General features: G+C 36.2%; 1 protein-coding gene across 11 annotated transcripts in view; it reads right to left on the bottom strand.

Moving 5' to 3' along the window:
• Window positions 1-22765, bottom strand: part of LOC117400387 (disintegrin and metalloproteinase domain-containing protein 22-like) — a 110495-nt gene that overhangs the window by 2220 nt on the left and 85510 nt on the right. For 2 of the 11 annotated variants that reach the window (XM_059022477.1, XM_034000270.3), the window contains 8 exons: window positions 20037-20133; window positions 17234-17324; window positions 15182-15199; window positions 14336-14536; window positions 11822-11922; window positions 9419-9485; window positions 6976-7062; window positions 488-611 (listed from right to left, as the gene is read on the bottom strand). In XM_059022477.1, coding sequence (XP_058878460.1) covers window positions 488-611; window positions 6976-7062; window positions 9419-9485; window positions 11822-11922; window positions 14336-14536; window positions 15182-15199; window positions 17234-17324; window positions 20037-20133 — 786 coding nt within the window. Of the gene's footprint in view, window positions 1-487; window positions 1054-6975; window positions 7063-9418; window positions 9486-11821; window positions 11923-14335; window positions 14537-15181; window positions 16532-17233; window positions 17325-20036; window positions 20134-22765 lie in introns of those variants that run through there. The other 9 variants (XM_034000273.3, XR_009328473.1, XM_034000277.3 and 6 more) reach the window with 9 other exon arrangements.

Raw genomic sequence — 22765 nt, forward strand, 5'->3', positions numbered from 1 at the left:
AAATCATAATTAGATTTTTGACTTAGTTAGATTTTAGGGCAACAGTTAGAACCAGGCCTTTGACAAGAGCATATCCAGTATTTTACTTTGTCAACTGTCAGCTTCTTATTTTTTCGGGGGTCATTTTAGATATATTTCTTGCAACTTTCACCTTAAAAGATGTTAAAAAACATAACCAAGCACTTTTTTTAAACATTTATTAATGTTTTACCTGGATAGATTTCAGCAAAAAAAAAAAACCCTGAGGGTTTTACCTTCTAGTAGTTGACTGTAATGGGAAGGTAAGAGTCTGTGGCAAGGGTTTTCTTGAGATACAAAACCAGTAGACAGTGTCTATATACTTTGAATCTTAAACCTATGTGTCTCCCTTTGCAATGTTTTGCTTTCCTTTCATTTAATTAACTCGTTCTATCTGGATGTGGTAGTATCCTGGAATGGAGCTTCCCAATTTAGAGTTCTAAGGTTTGGATATACGAAATATTCTTACCCGGGCACTTTGCCTTTTAGCTTTCCTCTCCTCGTCTGGAAGGGGTGGCATGGGGTATGGATACTTCCTACTAGACGCAATGGAGCCAGTTGATGAAGTTGGGGATTTGGCTGAAGATAATGTCCTGGAAGGGTTAAAGAAACAGTGTCACTGAGCACCACTGTAGACTTCAGCAATATAAATACCAAGTACATCATAGCCACAGCACTGGTCTGCTACATGAGAGCATTGTTCAATGTGTGAGGATAGGAGCAATATGAAACTGTGCAGGCTGCAATGATTAACCATTGTCAGATGGTAATATTATAAGAGAACTACATACATATTCTAAATCTTTGTAAGCCCGCATTTGAAATAAACATGTGCATCGAGCACTGTTGTGTCTGATAACTGCAAACTTTTATACAAAAAAACCTAGCTCCCTCACAATGTATCTAGTTAAGCACATGATATTTGATAAACATGTAAACCTAATTCTCTTCCTCCCATGTCAAGGGATAGTGTCATTAAGTCAGCCCTAAGCCTGCTCGTGCTGTAGCTGTAGATAACCAGAAGTCTTCCACCTACTAAAAAAAAAAGTGTCATTCTATAAAACCATTATTTCAATGTATTTCACTACATTTAACAAAGTGTTCTGCTGTATTATACTTCACGCTGGGTTAAAAATTAAACAAACAATAATAATTGGCTATAATAAAATCCCATTGAGTTATGTGCCAGTAAACGTTTTTCCTTGCATATTTCTTGAGACATTAAATAAGATATGTACCTCTCTTCGGATCTCCATTCCCAAATGCTCACAAAACACCAGCTGAAGTGGCTGGTCCAATTTTAAAAGCTGCTTTGTTTGTAGTGGGGCGTCCATCGTGATGCTTTATGTAGATCCATTGAGGTTTATCCATTAACCTCCTAGTAGGTGATAGAGGATACTGCATTGTTCTTTATGCAGTGCAAGTCTAATGAGTGGTAAAGTAGGTGAGGCTCATTAGTTACAGCCCTCTAATGCACCATGAGCACCCATGAAGGATTCTTTTTAACACACGATCCTATCACAACTTTTGTTTTATTTGAAGTGTTCCTTTTTTAACACGTGATACTCATTTGCAGAACACGTACTGTAGTTGCAGAGAAGGTTTTTTATTTTTATTTTTTCTACAAAGACATTTTCCATTGCATGGCAAAATATCAAGATAAACTAACGGTTGTTTTTCAACGCAAAATCAATTCCTCAATACTGTAGGTTTAGGTCGGCTGGGGAATCCTAGGCTCACCGTGCACCAGCGACTCCTGTGGCTGGCCGGGCACCTGCAGGCCTGCTTGTGTGCAGTTCAGAACTGCGTGGTCCTCTGATGCTGTAGTTCTGTAATGGCGTCACAACGTGCTTGCAGTGCGAAAAAAAGCCGGTGGCTGACGGCACACATTTTGAGTTAGTGCAGGGGTTTCAGCAGCGAGCCGGGTTGAATAATTGGGCACTCCAAATTGTAGAAGTCACAGCCAGTGGTGTGTGATGTTATGCAGGAAAGCAGGCAAAGGAGTTGGTGCAACTTTATTAAGAACAAGAACAAAACGAATACAACTATATACACTACTAATAACTAACTATTGGCATCTAAAGCCACAGACACAAATAAAAAAAGGTAAACTGCACCAGTTTAGCTTAATTAGGCTTCAAGCTATCCCTCAAACTCTATCACCCTGACTGACCAGAAATGCCAGCATTTATACCTGAACAGATAGTGGTTGCTTCTATTAAACTGTCAAACATTTAGAATAAATAAATACTTCCAATGTATTTAATAAATCCTAGTACACAATCATTATACTACAAACATGCATGTGTATCAAATATATAACACTTTAGCACAAAGTTTGAAGGTTTCCAACAACTAGATCCATTTCAATAGCATCCAAAGACTGGTAATGTAGGTAAGGTTCTTTAGTTACAGTTTATAGAGCATTGGTACAACACAAAGTGTTCTATGTGAAACACTTAGTCCCAGAGATATAAGTAATTCCTAGTGAGTTCTCACACAGCAACTGCCGCCTTGCTCTAACACCAGAAGACAAGCCCGCAGTCAACCTAAATGCAACACTTTTATTTGTAATTACATTGATCATGTAGATTACTCCAGGATCACATCACTGCACATTACAACACAAAACATGGTCAATAGCTGATGTGTATCACCTTCCAAACTGGACAAAGCAAGCACTCCATTTCCATAGAGCAAATAACTAATAGAAAGAGAACATTTCAAACCATTCATCCACAACTTCAAAACTAACAATAGTAGCCTAACCTTTCTGCCACATGTCTTTGTTATTAAAATCAGAGAAAGTGTTCAGCTACACTTAACTTGAGATTTACAGGTGTAAATAGTATAACAATAATAGCTCTCAAAAATTATGTTGATTGAATTCCTTCATCACAGCATACTTTTTCAAAAGAGAAGCATGTTATAATGGTTTCATAGAATTTTACAGTGCATCTGTTATATCATGGGAAGTACCAACATTTCACTCGGCCATAACAACAAGTAATGAAAACAAAAAACACAGAATGATGTTTGTTGATTGCTTAATGTAGCCAGATATAGATAAAGTTAGCTCATCAGACGGATGTGACAAACATGTACTCTGAACAGACCAGGCATGTGAATACTTGCACTTGTTGACTTCCAAAGGTGTTGACATACTTAAAACACCTTTGAAGTCTGACTGACACACATAAACACAAGGAAAGTGAACTTAACAGACAGAGGCAGCCCAGGTAAGCCACAGTGGTGTATGGATTTAGCCGGCAATGATAGCAGTAATGAAAGCAATTCAGTAAACCATGCACACATTTATATGAGCTTATACAACATAATCCACAGCAACCAAAGCAGATGGTAAAAAAAAAAAAAAACAGTAACAATTGTTCTGTTTTTTTAGAGGCATGTACAGTACAAGGATGAAGAAGAAGCTAAATCAAACAAATCACTCCCCTTTATCTACATTAACCTTTCTAAAAAGTAAATGCAATTGTTTTCACTAATTTACAATTTACAGGCATATACAATATAAAGTAAGTCATCACTCTGATGTCTATTTATTCTACAGTTTTATAAACATGTAACCACCATTTCTCATCTTTTAATGGTAATTTAATCATCTGCATGGAAAATTACAGCTGCAGTTTAATATTAACATTTTGTTTAAATGATATCTGACTCACCCAGCCAATTTGCAAGGTGAACTGTTTCAATCTGAATGGCTTGTGGGTCAGAATCTTAATAGGGTATGCAAGCTGAAACTCAAAGCTGCATAAAAGTCACTGCTAAAGGTTAAAAATGCAACTGTTCACCCAAACACAATTACATGCATTCAAATTATAAATGAAATAATTGTCATTTGAAAAAAAAGGGTTATAGAGTGAGCGTGTGTGCTATCTCGTATCGCATAGACAGTTTATTCCTTTATGCTGAATGGCTGGCAGCAAAGTTCATACCCTGGTATGAAGATAAACAGACAAATACAGATTATTAGATATAGTTTGTATATTTTTGTATTTGTAAATTATTGTTCTAGACACGAAACAAAAAATACCCAATTTGTTTCATGTGTTGTAGGCTAAAATTAAACGCTTAAAAGTTCAAATACATTAACATAATATACAGATTTAGTATTTCAAATAGTTTTTTTTTTTTTTTAGAAACACAGGCATTTTACCAAGAGAACTCCATTCACATGGGAGCATCTTAAGTGTCCTGTTCTAGAATCATTTCTGCATGTAGTATTTCACAGTAGACTCTCGTTATCTAGCAGGTGCACTATTTCCATGGACTCCATCCCAGTGCTTGGTGGAGTTGATCTAGGTTATAAATACGCTGCTGTGCAAAAGTCTTAGACATGTTGCATTTTTCTACTCTGATGCATTATGAGCATCAACAATTCACTCAAAGCCTCCACTAGTGTTTTCTACTATTGTAACAACCTTGACTTGCATAAAGAAGACAAAAATTGAGTGAAATAGCTCACATCACTCGATTTTCAAGGTGTGGTAAGCGAAGCATAATCAACAAGTACAGAGAAACATCATGACAAACCCAGGACTGGAAGACCCAAAAAGCTGTCAAACAAGGATGAGCAATACCTGAAGATAATATCCTTAAGGAATAGAAAGAAGGCAAGTGTTAAATTGACAACAGAACTGGCAGAAGGCACAGGTGTCATTGTCCATCAAATCAACAGTATGAAGGTCACTCTTGAAATTAGGACTTAACGGATGTGTTGCAGTAAGAACACATCTGTTAAGAAAGGCGAACAAGGGGGCTCCCGAGTGGCGCATCCAGTAAAGGTGCTCCACGTGGAGTCCAGGATGTGCTCTATAGTCTGGACGTTGCGAGTTTGAGTCTAGGCTATTCCTTTGCCGACCGAGGACGAGAGCTTCCAGGGAGCGGTGCTCAATTTGCCGAGCGCCGCCCGGGGGGAGGGAGGGTTAGGTCGGCAAGGGTGTCCTCGGCTTACCGTGCAGCAGCAACCCCTGTAGTCGGGCCGGGTGCCTGTGGGCTTGCCTGTAAGCTGCCCGAGAGCTGCGTTGTCCTCCGACGCTGTAGCTCTGGGTGGCTGCATGATGAGTCCGCAGTGTGAAAAAAAAAAGTGGTCGGCTGACGGCACACGCTTCGGAGGACAGCGTGTGTTCGTCTTCGCCCTCCTGAGTCAGCGCAGGGGTGGTAGCGGTGAGCTGAGCATAATAAAATAATTGGCAACGACTAAATTTATAAATAAAAAAAAAAGAAAGAAAAAAAAGAAAGGCGAACTAGACTAAAAGGCTAAAATATGCACAAGAACACAGAAATTAGACAATAGAACAATGGTCAAAGGTGCTTTGGACTGTTGATGGATGGACAATGACACCTGTGCCTTCTGCCAGTTCTGTTGTCAATTCAATGCTTATCTTCGTTCTATTCCTTAAGGATATAATCTTCAAGTATTGCTCATCCTTGTTAGACAGCTTTCTGGGTCTTCCAGTCCTGGGTTTGTCAATTACAGATGATGTTTCTCTGTACTTGTTGATTATGCTTCGCTTACCACACCTTGAAAATCGAGTGATGCGAGCTATTTCACTCAATGTTTTTCCTTCTTCATGCAAGTCAATGTTGTTATAATAGTAGAAAACACTAGTGGAGGCTTCGAGTAAATTGTTGATGCTCATAATGCATCAGAGTAGAAAAATGCAACATGTCTAAGACTTTTGCACAGCAGTGTATTTAATTATCTTAAATTATTTTAATTGATCTCCATCGCAACTCCCGCATCCCCTCTGTTCTGCCGACCCCCTTTGCTGGCATGTGTTTCAAATTTTCACTTCACGGTAGGAAAAATCAAATTTTGGTCAGGTGTTATTATCTTTTACCGCTTTTACACATCAAAACCAATATTAATCTTGAAAATAATTAATGATATTTGACCAATCTTAATGTTACAGGTTTCAAATTGAAGAAATCTGCTCATGACTAATCATTTAGAGAAAGACAAATACCAAACAGATGGTTTTAAGATAAAAAAAAAATAAAAATTCTCAGAACGAGGATGTGGCACTTAATTAAGAAATCTTGGCTTCCACTACAGCTCAAGCAATATCACATTGTTAACTGTTAGATCCTAAGCATTATGAAGTCAGGGATTCCTTATGTACTTTCATGCACTACACCAAGTACACAGTGGGCAGGAACGTACATACGGTAGCATCTTCTCTGAGTTCTTTTCAATTAAGCAGTGCTGACGAAAAAGCAAAGGAGAAGAAAAAATGATCTGGTATATACCTGATTAATCATTTAGCATTTTATCCTTCTATTGTAATCATAACTTCAAACACTCAATACAAGTAGCGCTTAAAAAAAGTAAAAAAATTAAAAATAAACACATACAAAATTATACAAAAGTTTCAGCAAAAAGTGATTAAATATCTCTAGCTGTAATATAGTGTACCCCATAACTTCATTAACACACAGAAATAAACTATATTGTACGTCTTGGTCTTGTTTTTTGTTTTAGCTGTGTGAAACTTACAGATTCCTTGTTTTAATTCACTTACTGATTCTACAATGTACCTTCCTTATTCTGTTGATTAAAATATGGTGATTGTGGATAGAGTTAAATTAGGTGATGGGCAACCATACTGCTGTGTTAGCTATAAGGGTTGTAACTTCACGCTGTTAGTGGCAAGTGAGTCATTTGTGGTGTTATGCGGAAAAGCCAGTGGCAGTGTTTAGGGGAAGCATGCTTCATTTTAAAGAGGGCAAGGGGGGGGGGGGGGGGGGGGGGTGGCGGGATGGGGGGGCTTCAGAATATGGTGCACATGAAACCAGCACATGAACCCAGGACATTGTATCTGAATACAAGACAGCGGGTCCAGTAATATTAGTATATGTGCTGGTACTGTTCTGGCTAAACCCCGCCCCCTCCCCCCCCCAAAAAAAAGATATATGTATCTTAGGAAATACCTAATATCTGGTCCATCAGTGTTTTTATTCACATCTTCTACCCACTTAGCTATATTATATTCTCTTTTGAACCATGGGTTTAAATACCTGCAGAAAGCAATGGTGAATACAGAGAAAGAAGTTGTAGTAGTAGGGCTCTGAGATACAACAAAGCTCAGCAAATAATGTCAGTTTCTATTCAATTTTTGTAAAGTGGTACCAACAAATTGTGAATAGTTCATACTTCAATATCATGATTACAAATTAAAAAAAAAAAAAAACAATAGGCAAATTCATTACACAAAGAGTGTGTGAAGGTTTTTAATGTGGTAGGTATTCTTGAAGTACAGAAACACAACATTCTCAGGATTTTAATATGGGTTAATGGGGCACTGTTAGGACACAAATCCTTCTTTGATAATAACAATTTCTCCTCAAGTCTACCAAGTACTTTTGTTTTTAAAAACTGTAAGAGGAACCCTACTGCGGACCACACATATAAGGCATTGAAATCACCATTTTCTTGTTCTGTATTATTCATTCTTAATGTTAGACTCAATAACTGCATTAATTCATTTCAGTGGTATTCCATGATTACTTAAAAAAGTCTATTTGCGTCTATAAATGAAACCAATGCTTTTGACGGCATATCATTTTTAAAAAATCTACACCTAATTGTGTTTTTCTTTTGAAACATCTGAGCAGTTCATCATCAGTCAAATCAAAAACCTTTAGCTGCTTCAGTAATTAGGTCAAAAGTTACAACACACTTACACAGAACTTCCAGAGACTCTGGTAATTAGGAAGATCATTTGCATTCTGGTCTGAGACATATATTTGCAAGCAATGCTAATGTGAATCATGCATAAAATAATAAGAGTTTCCCAATGACGATGTCGTTAAAGAATCTCACAACAAAAAATCTTCTCAAAGCTTGGTCATTTGACAAACTCTTGTGAAGAACAGAAATTAGCTTATTTATTCTGTGATCCCTTTCAAATATTTTTTTACATGCATATCTTAGATACACATGAAAATACAAGTACATTCATTGCATGTAGCGCCACGATAGTTACAGTACTTGTTTCTTGCGTTTTTTATTGCATGCACTTATAATTTATAATTCTAGCATTGTGAGTATATAAGTATTACTTTTGGATGTATGTATGTTCAATACCAATCAAATAATGGTGTGCAAATTACATGTAGTAAAGAGTACAAACCATCTCCTCATTATTCTGTGAGTAATGCGGTTTTCTCAGAATTCCATCTGTCTCTTAGCCTTAAGTTGGGCTACATGTTCTTGTATTTGTGTAAGTTTCAGTATGTGTTAATCCTGATCGTCTTGTTTGTTCAGTAACTGTGTTCATAAAGTCAAAGCCTCCTTCTAGAGCTCAGATGTGACGTGCCTGTGTTGTTACTGTGATATGCTTAAATAAAGTTGCTGAAACTAATCAGACTGCTTCAAGTTCTTTGATTTCAACTCGTCATTCCAACCGGAGACTAGTTGCTATGGTGGTTACTCTATTGCCACTAGTCTTGATTGATTGATTTATTTTGTAATTTATTTGCTGTACTAAATTTAAATAGATGGGACAGCGAGGAAGCAGCATTCAGAGAGAATGTACAATTTAAGAATGGAGATTTTCTTTCAACAATCAGAAAAAAAGTAAAATACAGAAATACTGTATTTATGTATTTTCAGGTGGATTTATTTGGAACAGTGATTAAACAAAGTTTGAAAGATAATATTCGTGGCCCTTTTAAACCCTAGTACTGACCAATCAGGTTAAAGGAAATCTCCGATTCATTTTCTGATGTGTATTAATGCCTGCTATAGCTGGAAGCTGATTGACTGATGATACTGAATTGTTTTCTAATACATTTTAGAACATTTTAGAATGCGGAATACCTTCAAGTTCCACTTCACTTAAAAACAAGTCATTGCTACTATACACTTACTTTATAGACTAAAACCTTCAAACATTGTTTGAAACATTGGTTACTTTCGTTTTATTCTTGGGTACTTGAATAAATCTTGACACTTTTGCTCTCTTCTACGGTGGTCTCCACAGTTGCTGCAGTGATGCAATGTTTTTTTCTGCTAAACTAGTTCCATTTCATACACTACTGCAGGAATCAAAAGCTGTAGTTTATCACAAATATCCTACAGCAAACAATATCATTACTGATAAATCTACCATGTACTAAAGTTAAAACAGAAAAAAGTGTTTATCTTCAAACTGGCTTGTTAAAAAAAAAAAAAAAGAAAGAAAATGGTTTCAACAGCTGTGATAAACAGAAGCCATTATGTTTGATGCGCACCAATTTGCCTTTGGTTGATTTAAAATACAATCGAATTTGGTCAGACAGATCTAGAACTAAAATAATTAATTGGCATTCAGAAATACTTGCTTTTGGCTATTCAAAGCAAAACAATTTAGAATTAAATTATTATACTTACTCAGTTGAGTTTGAGCGTTGCCTGCATTTTTTTCCTTTGATTTTCTTTCGGTTGCCTCCTAGGTTTCCTAGAAATTGATACTGGAGTTATATATATGCCTTGGGACCGTAAAAACAGTATGTTATAACCAAGGTATGTAATAACCAGATACATGCACATACCTGCCTAATCAGCACAAAAATCAAAACCTAGTACAGTACTAATTGATTCATGTACAAATACAATGTATGTAGTATAAAGGTGTATTACAGAAGAAACAATATCAAACAATGTAACAAGTAGCTAGTACTGTACATTACAATGCAGAGTGTAAAATTCTGTATTTTAATTATTTAATACAGGAATTCTGTGTTGCCTTGGATAAAGATGGTCAGCTAACTGAATTATAAAAAAAAACATGTAATTAATGTACTGAATAATACTGTACTGTAATTAGTAAAATAAACAAATTAATACAAAAATACAGTACAGAAATAAATTATAGAAATAATAAAACTGATAATAATAATACAAATTAATATACAAGTCAATAAACATTCGAACTCGGTTGTCGGCATAACTGGGTTAGATAAACTGGTTTAACTGTAATCTAGACATGAACCGTGTTCAAGTCTGGTTACAGTATCCTCCGATATCCCCTAGTGCTTTGCGATAGTACATTGCCATAATCCCCCTGGTTACATGAGACAAGAATAAAGAAGACAAGCCGGAATTAAAATACAGGAGGATTTATTCTTGTCATATTCCATTGGTACAGTCAGATATGCTAATGTACTGTAGTACGCAAAACTTAAAATGTGTCCAAAACACTTTTTAAATTATCTTAGATCACATCACATATTAGCAAGTTAAAGGTCTTTATTTCGACTTTTAATTAAATTAAAGAATGTCTTATCCGCCCCAGATTTTCCCTTTGTGCAAATGCACATCTAATTTGTTTACTACCGTGTGGGCATTCCCCCCCCCCCCCCCCCATTAGAATTACTCCCCTTTTGATTACTTAGGCATTTTCTCGTAGCTCCTCAGTTTTGCCCCCGTAATAAATGAAAATAAACAACTACATTTATGCAGGGGATATAAAAGAAACAACGTGTATCGATTACAGTGGTTTCTGGGATACAGTCATCCAGCGAAGTGTTTTTCAACAACAGCTGGGTTACACTAACCCAGTTTCATTAAGGCAATCTGGAGGCTCTAACACTGTTGGTCTAGGGTTCAGGTAAATCGGTTTTGAACTCGGTTGTGGATTTTTTTTTTGCTGTGATGTGGACTTTAAACTTGAGCTCTTTGACAACATAATTCTGAATGCTTTCATCCCTTTACGATTTCTCCGATAATGTACAGTTTGTCCTTCAGTGAAATTGACGATCGTTTAGCGCTGGCCATGATAATACTTCATAAATTACAGTAAATAGATAGCAAGGTCAAGTTCAAACTGCGAGAAGTAGGCCTACGATGCATGCCATCGCGGTGCGTGCGTAATAACAGGAAGTATGCACTATCAGAGTACATACTAAAATGAGAATTTAAACAGGATTTAATACGATTTTATTCGGTTCCATGATACTGGTTCTTTATATCAGTGTGTATGTTACATCCCAGGTACGTTGTAAATGGGTTTGACTATATATTGTAGCGACCTCGGTTCCCGCTGGTAAGCGCATCACACAGGGCGAGACAATCCACACACAGGCGGAGGGCGGGCACGAACCCGGGACCTCTCGCACTAAAGCATAGCTCCGACACTGCTGTACAAAAGAGCCAGCTCCATTGCAAGGAGCGTATATCAGGCTTATGTCTTTTGAGTGTGATTACGTCACCTACCAGCCTTACTGTTGCCTTCCCCCGTGCACGCTACACTGTATATATATAATCTTGGTTGCCATTGCAGCATCTCCAACTGTAAAATCATATTTCACAAATAACCCCTCATTAATGAGTTAATAATGAGTTATTTGAATGGCATCTAAGTTTTAAAGCTATTCCCGAATATAATTTGTGAGGTTTATAATAATACATTACGTGTAGTGTGTCTATTATTATATCAACTTTGTTTCGCCGTCCTCTCGTCAAAACTGCACGAGATGACATCTCTTGTATAATAAGAGACCCCCTATACAGGACGTATTAACTTATACTGCTGAATCTCTCTGGTGCGAGTCAGTGTCAGCATGGCAGCAGACCTGACAGACTTTGATAGAGGACTGATAAAAAGTGTCCAGCTGCCACACATTACTTTTGCTTACATATTCTTCAAAGTGATGACACTGTGGACCATTCTGCATACCAGACTTTGCTGCAGATCTGCAGATAGCCACCTCCCTGCCCCCTCCCTAAGCTTTCCTCAAGGAATTAAGAGTATGTAACTTTCTATTTTGGTTTTGTAATACAATAAAAAATCACCTTGCCAGGAGTTACTTCGAGGACGTCCATTTTCACAGATGTCTGAGATGTTTTTGGAGTCTGGGATTCTTTCACTCCATGAATGAGACAACCCATTTGATCTAAAGTAAAACAGAACGCTCCAGTCAGTTTTTTGTGTGCATAATTAAATGTAGTCGACATCATTATATATTTTTTTATTAACACATTATCTACAAATAATGTATTGTTTTCCTCTACTCATCTTTGAATATCATCCTTAGAATCCATGAAGTTACTATACTTTTGTCATCAGATACATTCAAAATAATGTAACTTTTGTAATTATAATTAGCACAGTATTTTTTTTTAATACAGTGCTAAACTTAAAAAAAAATAATAATAATATTTGTGTGTTTATAGCTGCTTTGGCTGACATGGTTTTCAACAGATGAGCAGAGCATTTAGATTTGACCTTTTTTGAGAATCACTGAAGTTCAGAGCAAGTGAAAAATTCAGCTACTTGGGGCGCTATGCAAAATTCCATTTCAATCAACAGCCTTTTTTTTCTGGGTTAGAGATTGATTCAGAAGCGCAACTGGTTTGTTTTCATATTACTTGCTTCTGAGCAAGCAAATCTAACCCCAGGATCTAATGCAATACATCTGTTTTTGTTTTGCTTGTCCTAAAACCAACAGAGTGACTGCATTGTACTGCAGAAGACATATCAACACAGTCAGATTACAGAAGGACAGCGTAGGAAAGTAAAATGAAATTATGTTCTAACAAGCAGAGAAGCCAGACAAGCTCAATGAAAACCATACACATACATTAATGCTTCTGCACACAGAAACAAGTTTGCCACTGTAGTCCATGTCAACTACAATCCATTCATTCAATCCATTTAATGTAACGGCACATAAATTATATATATATATATCCAATATGTCAAAATATAATGGTAGACAGTGCACTTCTCCATTAGCCAGTCATGCTTTTTTTTTTTTTTTTTAATTATTAACAAAAAGAGAGTGCCATAAATCAGTCCCCTATTAAATCTGCTCTGAATTTAACAGACTTATTACTGGAGTTACCCAACCCATAATTAGTCTGACCTGACTAAGCCTTTAATTAATTTTCAACTGGAAAAAGTCCTGCCAACCAAAAATTACCACAACTGAACTCAGCCAGGTGTCGGCCTAATGGCTCATGCCTTATCATTTTAGGAACATTTCAACAATACAGTTAGTAAAATCAAGGCCGAAAGTAGGACAATTGAATTCTAGCACAGTAGAATTCCAAAAGGATTTTATTTTTCTTAGAATTGTCACTTATCCACTGACGGTGAAAAATTGGATTATTAATAAAAATATGTTTTGCTAAGAGAAGCATTCGCATATTTTCGTTCAATTCTTCAAACCACACATACTGTATGCATATCTCTGCTCTCATCCAATTCAAGACCCCTGCTCTTGCCTATTGCTCTATTCATTACACTGCCCCTTCCTATCTCCAGTCCCTTGTGTCTCCTTATATTCCCTCTCACCCTCTCCGCTCATCCTCTACTAGCCAACTTGTTTTGCCTTTTCTTCACTCTCCTTCCTCCCGTGCTTGCTCTTTCTCTTCCCACGTCCCCCTTTGGTGGAACCAGCTACCGGTTATCCTCAGGACTGTTCAGTCTTTTACTGCTTTTCGCCTCCTTCTCAAAACCCACTTATTCAATCTTTATTTGTAAATTCCTATTTGTATATCTTTTTGTATATTCTTTATTTATAATTATTTTGTATTTATTGTTTATGTGTTTGTTTTGCATTTTTAATGCCTGTAATTTATATACTTTTATATTTTGTTGAATTTTCTGTAAGTTGTTTTGGATAAAAGTGTCTGCTAAATAAATGAATAAAAAAAATAAATAAATAAATAATACAAAGGTCTTTAAATTTGACTTTGGGAGATGTTCTAAATTTTAATATTTTTAACGCGTTTGGATTGAGAAACTCACTTGCCCCTGTGACGACAACATCTAAGAAATCTGTAGTCAACACATTATCACAATCTTTTGAAAAATACTATTGTACTTCAATAAACTTCTCCAGCCACATTATGCTGCAAGATTTCAGTCGTATAATACAGTCAATAAAATGTGATTTGGTCTTTCATTAGGAACTATATATGGTTTCCAAAGTGTTGTCTCATTACCAAATAACATACTTTCTTTGGAAATGTGCATGACGAACTCCAAGTCCAGATCGTGCTGTTAAAAAAACACATATTGCATTAACGAGAAACATTCCTTTTTCTTGGTGTGAGGGTGTTCCATAAATGTGTCAGATTTGCTCAATAAAGGCTTTTAAGCTTTGAAAATAATCCCATTTGCTATTATGCAGGGGTAGTTGATGAATAATAAATAACTGCACTATCAAACGTTAATTCTTAGACACACTTAGTACTTGACTTGGTGTTACAAGGACCAAGATTCAAACCCAAAGAGCAAGAAAGAGGGATGCTTTTGGTTTCAACTCACAAAACAAAATGAAAGGGAATAAATGCTCAAACCTGAGGCCAAACAATGAAATGTTCTGACTAATGGAGGGGATGGAACGAGTGAAGGAACAGGTATATATCTGAAAATGTGACAGATAAGCAGACCTCTTCTTAGAACTAGATGCAGTGTTTGTGCTGACTCCAGGAGGCATGTCACTATAGAAGGAGTCGGCATCCCCAGGCTTTTTAACATAGTCACCCGGTGGCATTTGTCTACAAACAAGTGAAAGGAAAGGACAGGAGAAGAGACACAGATCAAGACAGAGAAGCCTGCGACAGACAGTTACCCTCCTTGAAGAGAAGGAATTTGAGTTCTTTCTCCCTTAGTTATGTCTAAGCTTCTTTTCATGTGGAAAATCAATCACCATTCATTGTAAACATTTGAAAGCACCAGATTGATTTTACTCCACACTTGCATGTATATAGATTCCACCAAAATGTCACCTGATAATGAAGAACATGTTTCAAGTGGCTTTCAAGAGTGCCGTTTGGATAAATGGGGTTTTAGTGTTAGGTATTAGTTTTGGTGTTAATATATAAATATGTATTTTTTTTATACATTTCATTTTGATAAGGGGGAAAGGACTGACAGAAAAAACAAAAACAGTTTTGTTAGCAAACAAAAAAAAAAAACATGTTATATACATTAGGGCCGTGAGTAAATTATTACTTTCATATGTCATTTTGTAGAACGGTCAGACCAAAATTATTTTTAATTGCTGTGAGAAAATAGATGGGATAATATAATTGGTCTGGAATCAAAGCCAGAAGGAAAGATACCTTGTTAACCCTTAACCCTCAAAATCATTAAAACCGACCATTTTAAATAAAAAAAAAAGCTTTTTCCTTTGTACGTACCTTCGTGTGCGATAGTTTCTTTCCGAGTTGGAGAACAGAAAAAATAAGAATCAGTTACCAATGTAAAGACTTTTGAGAGGCTCCTGCATTAATAAAACAGTGTTAGTGCCATGGCAACAGTTTAGTCACATGAGCATGATTTCTAACTAAACAATTACTAATTGGTCATTGAGCCCTGAAAACTATGGTCATGCAAAAATATCTTACTCAGAGAAATAAGCTATGGGCCCTGTTCACAAAACATTAAGGACTGTTTTAGGAAATGTTTATGCAGTTCACGCATCTTCATGTTGTTTAAACAAATGTAATTAAGCTAGTGTTACATGAATGATTCAGTTCACTTCAACGCTGGAACAGCAGGTGCACAAAACCATTTACTGAATGTTATAAAACAAATATAATACATTGATTTCTAGGAAGGTTTCATCATTGCCCAAGACAAATAGATGAATGTATTCTTAGTTAAATTCCCTAAGAAAGGAGTGCTGATGTGGTACCTTTTGACCTGTAATAAATATTTCAGAACACTTTTTATACAATTAAAGTTAACAAAAGACATATACTTCAATGTAAATGTAATTGTACTGGCTAGATGTTAATTGGTTAGAATGTACTAACTATACAGCACATTGCAGAAAGTTAATAGTAAAGTCCAATTCATAAATGCTAGCATTAAAGGACACAATGACGGGGTTTACATGGACAAGTCATGACAGTTTTCCTCACAATGTTTTTGCCGTACTTTTCAGGAAATGTGTTGCTATGCTGTTCTGATTTAGGAAAAAAAGTCGGCCATACCAATGCACATTACTCAATTCATAGTAATTTAGAAGAGGGGATATTTAAATGTCTGTATCTGCCTAGTAATTAGGAAAAGAACGAGATTGAATATCGTGTGGAGAGCAAGAGAAAAGAATGTCGCGCACATTTCCGAATTATCACGCATTACTTGTTTGTGTCTTGTTACCTTTCCAACAGACACACGCACACATAAAAGTATATAAAATAAAACTTCTAAGTACAAGTTTTACTACTTAAAAAATAGAGAAGCGTAACATCTAAAAGTTTTATTTATTTAAAGTGGTCTATAAATGTATGTGGAAAATGTAGGAACACAGGGGGTTACACTACAATACAATAAAAAAAAACGGTCTGATCCTTAGGCCTATATGAATATAAGATTGAGAACAGGGGGATATGTAAAAATACATACGAGGTTCCTGAGCAGGTTCATGTACTGGCAGTTCTATAGGCGGCGTACCAGGCTGAGCATCCTAATGTTCCTGTACACATCTGCCAGTCCCTATACCCTGCCTCTGCTCCGAGAAGACAGTGACTGCTGGTCTGCAGCTGCGGTAGAAGTGCCAGGCGCAGAATTCGCTTAACATACACACACACATTATAACGAATCGTGGCTGTCTTGTAATATTATAAACATTCAAACAAAAGTATTTATTTAAAGCGATACAGTAAATTTAGTTAACTATATCAATTACTTATTGCACAATATGCCAATTGATGTTAACAATTCATTCCAGTTCTGTGCGGTGAAAGAAGAGGCGGAGCTCCTGTTTGGAGTTGTTCCTGGGACATCTTAAAAGAATTATAGAAAGAAAATATGACTACTACTACTACTACTCCGGTTTACATAGGGTTTTACAGCTATTTTTATCGTGAGAAAGCGATTGACCCTGCCCTTAAAGTCGCTCTGACCAAAGGAGGTTCTTTTGCTGTTTCACGATGTATTCATGTGACAACGTCACACAGTCATGACTGTAGAGTCGATTTTCACACACATTTCTCCAAGCCAATGTCATTCATACAGGTCGCGATACTATTTCTATGACCTACATTTATATATCGTATTTTAGATTTTCACTGATTTTAGGAACGTCCTTAGCATTGGACGTTCTTTTTATATTTTAAAATGTAACAGCATACGCTTTCCCGGTGAATAAAATATTAAATAAAATGAAAAGTATGCTTTAGTGTTTTCCTTTAAATGACGGGTCAGGCTGTTACATAGCTGAACTTGCAGCCCTTTTTACTTACTTATAACCCCATGCTGCAATTCCTAAAATGAGAGCCAGCACCAGGATGGTACCTGCAATGGCACCTATGATGATATTTGTGCTGCCGACACCTGTGAGGAAAAAGGGGAAAAAGGATTTATTTGAAGCAAATGCTTTGACTGGACACACATTCTAATAAAATGCTATCTCGATTATGGTGGCTCAAACAAAAAATCTCTGTCTGTCGATGAGCCCCTTATGCAGTTAAGGCCCCCCAAAATACATCAACAAACAAAAGTATTTTAGACAGCTATATGCTTGCGGTGCTAATCTGTCTATCTACATTTTGGGTATCTTTCTGTTAGAAAATGTAGATTGAAATGTTCCTTTAAGATCGTGTAGCAGATTGTTTAGCCACCTGTTGGCACTGTGTGCTCTGGAAAACTCCATAACAAATACTGTACAAAACAATGAAAACAGTGTAAAATCAATATCAGCCATAATATTCAGTTTTAAAGCACAAATAGGTTTTATGTTTTTAAAATGTTTAAGGTTTGTCCACTGAAAGAAATCCTGACAACAGCAACAAATATTCCACATAAAAAACTGTGTGCAATTGGTATAGGTCAAAATGATCAAGGGGATAAGAAAATCACATTGCTGAATTATTTTTAAAATAATTGCACATAGAGCATTTTGCATTATAATAGAAAATAAAAGGATATTAACCGTAACATAAGACATGGACGTTACAGACAAAACAGCACAATAAGCTCACAACAAACAAGAACTTAAATCTAACCTCACTTTTATACCACTCAAGAATTCCAACAAAGACATGCACCTGTTAACAAAAAATGTACGTGAAAACAGTTTTAACGTAAAGTAAAGCAAAAAAGTGATACATAATCCTGCACATCTCTTAAAATAATTCATTGGCAGACACAATGATAATACAAATGTGAACTGAAAAATGGCTTTTCATCAAACTATGATGTTTATTTTATATACACAAACACTCTGTGAATATGGTAGTAGTACCATACAACTGAATCAGAATACCGGACCCTTTTATTCTTTCTATTCTAAATAAAATCCAAACAAATTCAATTAAACAATACCTTTAGCTGACTTATTAACATACTGTCATTTCAGAATCACATTCTAGCAGTGGAAATCAAATAGGTAGCAGCTCTGTTTATTGATAAAGAACTGAACTGATTTTAAGGACTACTAGTTACTAGACTGCTCCAGTAGGTTTTAACCTTATTTTGACTATGCATGCAGTAGTAATTGGTCATAGTGCTTCTGAATCATCTAATCTCACACCTCACTGTATTTTGTGTTGCTCAGTAGAAGTGGTCACTTCCTTGCCTGCACAGACCCTTTGACCTATTGATCCTATTACATATGGGTTACCATAGGTGTTTACATCATAAATTCCTGTGGCCACAACAAGAACATAAGCTTTTCAATAGTGGACCCTGACCTGACAGAAAAACAGAGCAAAAACAAAGCAGCTCTAGGTTCGCTGTCTCTCACAATATTATGTATGCAAAGTATAAGATATTTGGTAGTTTTTTTTATATTGGTTCACCTAAACTATTTTTGCTGCTTAATTAAACTTAAGGGGCTCATTTTACAAAGTTACGCAGGGAAGTAGCCTCAACTGGGTGTGTTGACCTCAGGAAGAAACTTCAACAAAAAAAAAGAAGAAAAAAAAGGGGGGGGGGGGGGAATAGTTAGGGTGCACAGGAGTGTTGTCCAGGCAAAATATTTATATATGCATGCGCTCAAGCTGAATAAATATGCAACAGCAAGGCACATTTACCTTTGAAGATCAGCTCAAACCAGCTTGATGCTTCAGACATTCCCCTTGGTCCTAGTGCAAGTTATTTTAAACTACAGTAATTTTTTTTTTTTTTACTGCACATTATTTTGATATCAATACCCTTGTGTTTATTTTTTCTCTCTACAGCAAACTATTTTACATTTATAATTTTTTATAAAACTATAATCAAGTAAGAAATGAACCATCTAGACCAATTAAGTAATTTAGGGTACAGTTGGAACAAAAACCAGGGGGACACCGGCCCTACAGGACCAGGACTGGAGACCGTTGATAAATACAATAGCAACCTGAAGATCAGTGTTTCTCAACCCTGGTCCTGGGGACCCCCCGTGTCTGCTGGTTTGCATTCCAGCTGAGCTCTCAGTTACTGAACTAGACCCTTAATTGAACTGATAATTTGCTTAATTATACCTTTTTAATTGTTTTCAGCTCTTAACTGTGCAAATTTCAAGTTAGCTGTAACATTTTACAAGTAACTTGAACTCTCCAACTGTTTAACAGCTGAAAACAATTAAAAAGGTCTAATTAAGCAAATTATCAATTCAGTTAAGGTTCTAGCTATGTAACAATTTCAGGAAAGACAGGATTCATGTTACATTGTAGCGTGCTTCAATAATAATTGTATACTTTACATACTCTACTTTCACCAGTATTTAATTTCTTACCTGTTTATTATCATTTTATGTGTGTTCTGTATTCTCTATTATTGTTCCTGCTTTGCTCATTAGTGGCCTTGCTGTTTCTCAAAAGGATGATTTTCTGCAGTCCATACTAAAATTCTGTATGTACTGTTTCATGTGTAAAATCTCCCCTCTGCTTTACAATGTATTTTGATAGAGCATTTTACTTGCAAAAATATTTTTAATGGTGGATCTGCAATGATGTTTAGCATTGACCAGCGATAGCTTTAGTAAATGCTCAGAAGTTTTAAAAATAAATATATAGATTATCAACCGTACTTGTGTACAAATCATTAAAATAATGCACCTACCTCTGGGTGCAACTGCTTCACCAATGGGGGAGTAAACACCACAGTCATCCTCAGTCCAGTGTCTGTGACAAACACATCTCAGCTCATTACTGCAAATCTGGAACACACATTAAAAACAAGTATGTCAGTAATGGCTGTAAATTAAAAAATCTGATGATGCAGTTGATGATCATGACATGATAATAAGAGAGAGAGTAATAGTATGGATTAAGGAGTAAGGGCTTTTTTTATTTTCTTAAGGGACTGAACAACAGAGGGTACTGGAGAGATGGTGTGCCAAAGATGTGAGAAGAGATTTTAAAACTAAAAAGTTATAAGACAATATTGTGGGTTTAATAAAAACTATCCATTGCTATGTGGAAATTGAAGATATTTCAATGTTTTTTTTTTGTTACCCCGTAAGCTGCTTCTGTTTCCAATTTTTACACACAGGGATATATCAATTGTATAAAATGAAACTGTGTAAAAGAAGCTTTAAAGCATGTATTTTATTGTTCCCCTCAAATAATTGCTATCCTTTGTCGATGATATGTGTACCATACAGTACGAGGGAGGTATCCTTGCTAATGAAAAAGCAAATTAGTAATGTACTTCGTCTTTTGATGTTAATAACAGGACAAATGAGCAATGCAATATTTCTGGTTCGGTTTGTATACCTAATTGGCAGCCAATTAAATCTAGTTCAAACCTGACATCACAGAAAATCATAATTGACCTAAGACAAGCAAAGCAGGTAAATTAAAAAAAAAAAGTTTTAATAATAGTCCAACAAAGGACACAGGATTAATGAAGACATAAAAACAAAACACTTAATTAGTCGACTCTTAAGAGATACTCTATGTTGCAGATCAAGGAACAATTTAGGTTCATGTTCTAAATTATTAGTAGCCAATGTATAGTTACTTCAGAATGGCACAGATGGTCTTTATATTCCAATTTGAAATAATATTTTATTTTGCAATTAAAAGAGTGTATAATTAGAATTTCCTTTGGGGCCTGCTGCAACCTATATTTGTCGTTGCTTCAAGTAATGGCAACGAGTATCTGTAACTGCCAGATTGCACTTTAACATTCTAGTTGAGGAATAATACGTAACAAAATATATGTTATTATATAAAATTACTACATGCACCAGTACCAACATCTGAGTGTAGTATTGATAATGAATTGTGTACCTGCCCTGCCATTTGTCTTGGGTCTATCACCCTCTAAACCAATAGGAGCATAGAGCACCTAATCCTCTACACTTCATGAGTTAGATGGAGGAGAAGCAGTAGAAAGAGAAGGCTGAAAATATCATTTCTTCCCTTGATGGGCTACATAGAAATAATCATTTGTCCACAGAAAAGTCATTTTACTGATAAGAAATAACATGCTTTAAATTGCATATAATGCACTTGTAAGGTATGATGTACATGCATTGAATATGGTAGTCCTGCATGACCTAACCAGATGCCGTCTCATTTACCACCGCACTTGAGCCTCAAAAATGTATTTCCAACTATGAGTGGAGATACTTGTCTGAATTAGTTTCAAGTCATTTAACTTTATATGACTGTACTAATCAAGTCAGAGAAGTTCTTAGCCCTTGTTGACACCACTAGCTTTGCTGGCATGTACATTCTTTTAGGTTTCACAGAGAATAATTTTTAATCAGATGTTGCATCTCAGAATACTTTGCCAGTATTATTATTTTTTTCCTCAATTTGGAATGAGGTACAGTAAAAGTTCTGTCAATAAAACTGCTTTACAAAACACCTGGGGAAGAACTAAGATTTTGTTTGGAATGCTGCTTGCAATATGTCAAGAACAGCATAAGAAAATGTAACTTGCTTAAGAAAAGCAAGTGAGGGGTGTCCCTGAGTAGCTCATCCAGTTAAAGCGCTGCTGTGGAGAGCGCAGGATGAGTCATACAGCTTGGACGGCGGCGGTTCGCGTCCAGGCTGTGCAAAGAGGCCGAACTTTGCTGGGAACTCCGAAGGGGGCGTCACATTGGCTCTGATGCTCCCTGGGGTGGGGATGGGAAACCACCAGGGATTTATTCTCCTCATCACACAACAGCGGACCTTACTGACTAGACATACAGCATATCAGGGCTGATCTTTGTCTTCCAGGATCCGTAGTCCGCCCAATTCCGCTCTGGATTGCTTGGCATAAAAGCAATTCTGGCTTTAGGCTTGTGAGATTGGAGGACGCTCATATGCTCTCAGAACGTCCGTGTTGTGTGGGAATAATAATAATAATTGGTCACTCAATTTATAAAAAAAAGAAAAAAGGAAATGTAATTTCCAATATTTTCTAGGCAGTGTTTATGACAGAAAGCGGAGCAGAGGCTTAGTAAAGAACAGCTTTTTTTACAAAAAAATAGACCTTCTTTGAATTACTCATGAGTTGCAACTTCCAGTTATAAAGTAGCTGAATAAAGCTTATTCAAAATATGAGAAAGAAACAACTCCAAACTTCTAATTAAGTCAGCTATAGCAGGTGGCTCTTTTAGCTCATTCCAAACCCAGACCTTGTCCTGAATTAAATCAAAGTGCTATACTTAATAATGGATATGGTACCGCCATAATTCTGATTTAATCCTGGTCCTTGTTCCAACTAGATCTGATCTGATTACATAACTGAACACCTAGATTCAATTAAACAATTAAAGACTGGGTTGGAATAAGGCTCTGGCTGTTCAATTCAATAAATAACTGAACTATATAGTGTATATATAGCCGTGG

The sequence above is a fragment of the Acipenser ruthenus genome, chromosome 4, assembly GCF_902713425.1.
Source record: "Acipenser ruthenus chromosome 4, fAciRut3.2 maternal haplotype, whole genome shotgun sequence".
In the NCBI taxonomy this organism is placed as follows: domain Eukaryota; kingdom Metazoa; phylum Chordata; class Actinopteri; order Acipenseriformes; family Acipenseridae; genus Acipenser; species Acipenser ruthenus.